Source organism: Triticum aestivum, chromosome 6B (genome assembly GCF_018294505.1).
Source record: "Triticum aestivum cultivar Chinese Spring chromosome 6B, IWGSC CS RefSeq v2.1, whole genome shotgun sequence".
Classification (NCBI taxonomy): Eukaryota; Viridiplantae; Streptophyta; class Magnoliopsida; order Poales; family Poaceae; genus Triticum; species Triticum aestivum.
The window spans coordinates 35,689,257-35,694,658 of NC_057810.1; the positions used below are offsets into that span (position 1 = coordinate 35,689,257).

Below are 5,402 nucleotides of genomic sequence, written 5' to 3' on the forward strand. Positions count from 1 at the left end.
GAGTAGTCTCAGTTGGCCGATCCTTCAATCAAATGGCAGCATCGCCAGCATGCCACGCAACTTGGCTGGCCCTCTGTACCACTATATCTCCCCCAACTTATCTTGGCCGGAACAGTTCACATCCATTTGTTTTTTCTCAGCCTCCTCTCTTCTATCTTTCTCTATCGCCCAAACTGCCGCCATGGCCCGTGCTTCCCCCGAGTGCCCCTCCTCTTTTCTCTTTCTCTCATGTACCTAACTCATGGGCCTCTCCTTCCGGTAAGACGCCATGGAATGCAGATGTCCCATGCTCAGGGGCTACCGTTTGACCCTGACCACCACTACCACACTATTGATCAAAGGAGGGCGGCTACCGCCAGCAGCAGGGGTGGTTACAAGAACAACACCACCGTCTGTTTCCGGTCACGACGTTATTGCGAGCGGAGTAGCGCATCGGATGACGATGATGTGAGGTGTCGCCGTGTTGCCACGGGACGCCGTCGAGCATGGCCTTTTTCTTCATTCGAGCAGTTGTGGGAGGCGCCACTGATGCGAGCTCGCCGGAGATGTTTATGTGGGCACCGGCATTGCCTGATGGCGACAACTGGGCGCAATGTGGGTCATGTTGTGAGCGCAACATGGATTATGTTGCAAAGCAGTCGTCGTGCAAATCTCTGAGCGCAACATGGCCCATAGTGCAACCTCTGAGTGCAACATGATCCATATTCAAACCTCATGGATCGGACGGTTAGTGGACGATGCATCCGATGGCTCGCGACCTGGCTGATCCTTTTAAAGATCAGCGCTAGAGAATACATGAACCGTACATGTGACAAACGGTCTGGTTTGGCCTGGCTAAGAAAAGCAAGCGAGGCCCAGGCGATCTTCGGAGTTGACCGAGGGTATCCCAAGTTTGATAGACTAAAAGTAGAAATACCTCTTATGATCATGAGACATTTCCATTTAGCTGGAACCAATGAACAAATTTCTCTATACACAAGAGTGGTGCCGAGGGATTGAATCATTGAAAGCCACAGAAAAAAGGCAAACAAATCTGCACAAAGGGAAGAAAAATGAACGAAGAAACACTCAACGCAAGCTGCTTCTTTCTCCTCCACCCTCAACGCCATGGCGGCAATTGGAGGAATGAGCTCAGAGCTGCTTGAAGCCGAAGCGCATGAGGAAGAAGCAGAGCCTCCCAACCAACACCACAGACTCCACCACCCACATCAGGTGGTACGCCACCTGCTCGCATAGCACGGCCAGCACGTTCACGCGCGGCCGCCACCTCATAAGCACCGACAGGAAGGCGCTCACCCGGGACTTCGAATGCGCCGGTAGCGCACCGGCACCATTTCTGCTCCCGCTCATGGCGGCATTCCTAGGTGTCGGCGCCGGTGCCCCGCCAGAGGCACTGCTGCGGCTCTCACGTGCCGCCTTGCTCGACAGTATCGGTTCCGACGCCCCGCTGGTCCTGCTCTGTCGCTTAGTCGCCGGCTTCCTCGGCATGGTACGCTTCCGAATCCACTCGGCCACCTTCCCACGCGCCATCAAATCTTGTCAATTCAAGTGATCGAGTCTTATGCTTCTTGTTCTTGTTGCTTGTTTGCTAGCTACAGCTCTGCACGTCTAACTCCTGCTGACCGAGCTTTATAAGTTGGCGACTATAAAGGAAAATGATTCTTTGTCCGACGTACGCAAGCCTGGTCAATGAACGAATGCCTCTGCTTGAGCCCGACGGCTGCGGGGCTTCCTGGGAAGATTCCGATCTGAAGAAATGCTCAAAATGCTGACGTTGTGATAGATGGCTTGGAAAGTGGATCGGAGAAGTTAAGATGTCTCGTGAGTTAGTTAGGAGTAGTTAGTTAAGCCAAATCTATTCGGTTTGATCGCTCCATCGTCTCTCATGTACTGCAAAACATTGTTTGACTCTGATGACAGGAGCGATGACGCTAACATGCAGGTGGTGGCTAACTGTATAATTGTTTTTGTTTGTTCTACAATAATGCAATGCTACGAGTTTATATTTCAAGAAAGGACACTCTATTGAATCACTACTGGGAAATCCGTAGCAAATCACTTTGCTTAGTACAACTCTCGGAAAAGACCGGGACTCGGCAATTATCACCCTTTAGCACAGCTCTCAAAAAACTCGGCAAACAAAAATACTCGGCTTACACACCTGTTACCGAGAGCTCACGGGCGGCCCTGAAGAAAGACGACGCCACGTGCACTTGCCGCCCACGATTGATGGCTCCATGACCGTTCCGTTTTGCCGAATGTCCCGCGACGAACGTTCGGCATATACTTTTTATAACAAAAATATAAAAATACATGAACCATTTACCGAGTTTTTTTACAAGGCTCTCGACAAAGGCCTTATGATGATCCCAAGTATTGTCACATGGCTTGTTTTGCCGAGAGCGATGACACTCGCAAATAGCTATGTTAGTTTATTTTACTTTACGGAAATTTGCCAAGTGCCCTACACCTAGAGCTTGGGAAATAACCAGAATATAGAAGCTAGATGATGCCATGTGGCCATGTTTTCGAGTGCTACACTCGGCAAATGATCAATGGATATAGTAGATGCTGCCCCGTGTCCTCTATGCCGAGTGCGGCACACGCCAAAGGTGCGGTCACCATTTTGTTAGAAAAGGTTTTGCAGCCAGTCCTGCAGTAACACATATTGTAAACAGAGGCACATATCACCATTCATATAGCATTTCACAAATAACATTTCACATCATATGGCAATTGACACACAAGTATCATCAAACATATATCACAAGTTCATTCTCAAAGACATATATCACAAGTTCATTGGCACATACACATTACGAAGTGCAATTTCTCACATACCATTAGAAACTCAGACACATCAATCACAAGTTCAGGGTTATCCAGAATGACATATAAAAAATACTTTGAATACCGGTACAAAGGAATTACTATCCTACATTCTTTTGTAATTTCTATGATTAGAGGAATTTTGTAACAATTCTACATGATAGATTACTTTATTTTTTTTTTACTTTAGAGCCCTTAGAGCATGTGTACAACAGAACCCCTTAAACCCTTGATAAACATATGGGCGGATTGCCCGGTCACAAAATGGCCGCCCAACTACTCCTCCATGCCAAGCCCAAATGTCCGGGTTGTCCGACCCAAACCTAGCCCATATATGGCAGATATGGGTTGTCTGGACATGCCTGGACGCGGCCGCCAAGTCAGACAGGCCGAGGCCGGCCCCATCCGACTCCATTCCGCACCACCCCAGACCAAACCCTAGATTAGCGTTGACCGGTCCGCTCACAATCCAGTCCGCTTCGATCCCCATCGTTCCTCTCACCACGCCATGATGGTCCGCTCTGGCAACGGATCTGACAACGAGTTTGACACCGTCGACTGAGACGTGCTTCTCAAGGAGTAAGTTGACCTTACCTAGGAGGCGAGGAGCTCGCCGTTCGAATTGATTTCCACCAGTCATGGATGGGTAGGGGCAGGAGCTTGTGTTCCGCACCTTCCCAGTGGTCCGGCGGCTTAGCCCAGGCTCTTCACGCCTATTGCAGTCCCTGCCGACACATCACATTCCGCGCACCTCACCTCCGGCCCCTGCTCTGACCAGCCGCACTGGGAGCTTGTGCCTGCACCGCCATGCCGCGATGGTGGCTCTCAAATATGAGGGAAGGGCAGCTCGCCGTGCTACGCAACATGACACGTGGATGGCACACGACGGAGGCTAGATCTAGCCAGTCCGGCTGGAGGTCCTGGCAGTCCATGCCTGTCACACTGCCCTCTGACTCAGAGGACAGCCTCCTCCATGATGGCATCCGCCATTCCTTGAGTTTGGCGGAGACAGACGCCCGCTGCTACTGCAAAAATGGCAAGACATTACGGCTTGGCATCGAGAAATCTGTTCTCTCAAGGATGCTGCAACACTCGCCCGACTGGGCACGCACAACCGCCGGAGAGCCCCCCTGCCGCCTCCCCTCCCCCCGGCCGCACCATGAAGGGATCTTGGGGGAGGGGCGCGCACCGCCTAGACGATGATGCGGGAGCTGGCGGAGGAAGGCCTCCCGACGGCCAAGGTTCTCCGGTGCTGGCCATGGAGGACGACGCGGTGGCCGTGTTTTCTATTCTGATCGAATAAGATTCACTTAGAAGAAAAAAAGAAATATCTGAACATCTTATGATCATGAGACATATACATTTAGCTGGAACCAATGAAGAAATTTCTTTATACACAGGAGTGGAGCTGAAGGGCATCTACAACTTTAGGGATCGAACGCCTCGTAAAAACGGCAAACGAGTCTGCACAAAATAAAGAAAAATGAAGGGAAAAACAGTCAACGCAACCTGCTCCTCCACCCTCAACGCCTTGGCGGAAAGGGGAGAAATGGACTCAGAGCTTCTTGAAGCCGAAGCGCATGAGGAAAAGCAGAGCCTTCCCACCACCACCACGGACTCCACCAGTCACATCAGGTGGTACACCACCTGCTCCCACGGCACGGCCATCACGTTCACGCGCGGCCGCCACCGCATAAGCGCCGACAGGAAGGCGCTCGCCCGGGACTTCGAGTGCGCCGTTGGCGCGCCGCTGCCACTGGCACCGTTTCCGCTCCCGTCAGCCTTTCTAGGCGCCCTGCTGGCGTTGCTCCAGCTCTCCGGCGCTGCCTCGCTCGGCAGTATCGGCTCGGACGCCCCGCTGCCCCTACTCCGGCGACCGGCGGACGACTTACTCGGCATGGTACGCTTCCGTATCCACTCGGCCACCTTCCCGCGGGCCATGAAATCAATCCAAGCTGATTGAACCACTACCGGAACATGGCCCTATGCCGACAGCCATATATATGCCGACGGCCCCCGTCGGCCTTGTCTGGGCTATGCCGACAGCCATGTCCAGTCCGTCGGCGTAATAAAGCCGTCGGGCTATCCCGAGATATGCCGACGGCCCCCGTCGGCCCAGATGAGCCGTCGGCTTATCCCAAGTTACGCCTACAGCGGCCGTCGGCATATATGGGCCGTCGGCATAGTTGCGGGCCCGGCGATCCCGCTCGTGCCGTGCGGCTAACGGCGTCCGATCTACACCGACGGACGAGACGGGAGGCCGTCGGCATAGATGCCCTTACCACGTCATCGATCCGAGGCGCACCGACCACCACCTATGCCGACAGCTGCCGTCGGCATAGATGCCACATCACTGATCCGCGGCGCGCCGGCCATCTGCCCTATGCCGCAGCTATGCCGACAGCTTTGCCGTCGGCATAGTTTTTTTTCTTTTTTTCTTTTTTTCATAGCTATATTTTTTGCTCCTAAGTGTTTATATATATATATATCGGATGACCTACCACAACCGGGTGGTGTTGTGGCATGTTCGAAGAGGCGGCACGCGTCTTCGGTGCGTGGCCCCTCTCATGGAC

At 52.8% G+C, this 5,402-nt stretch overlaps 2 protein-coding genes across 2 annotated transcripts; both read right to left on the minus strand.

The window, feature by feature from the left end:
- Window positions 1-41: 41 nt before the first annotated feature.
- LOC123133329 (uncharacterized) lies at window positions 42-1,649 on the minus strand. The gene has a single exon (XM_044552825.1). It carries the CDS (start codon window positions 1,528-1,530, stop codon window positions 1,132-1,134), a length of 399 nt encoding a protein of 132 aa, XP_044408760.1. The 5' UTR covers window positions 1,531-1,649; the 3' UTR covers window positions 42-1,131.
- Window positions 1,650-4,455: 2,806 nt separating this feature from the next.
- On the minus strand, window positions 4,456-4,770 carry LOC123136260 (uncharacterized). The gene has a single exon (XM_044555601.1). The coding sequence runs from the start codon at window positions 4,768-4,770 to the stop codon at window positions 4,456-4,458; it is 315 nt and encodes a 104-aa protein (XP_044411536.1).
- Window positions 4,771-5,402: the final 632 nt, after the last annotated feature.

Coding starts and splice junctions, on each gene's coding strand:
- LOC123133329 (XM_044552825.1), bottom strand. CDS start 1,530: ATGGCGCGTGGGAAGGTGGCCGAGTGGATTCGGAAGCGTACCATGCCG.
- LOC123136260 (XM_044555601.1), bottom strand. CDS start 4,770: ATGGCCCGCGGGAAGGTGGCCGAGTGGATACGGAAGCGTACCATGCCG.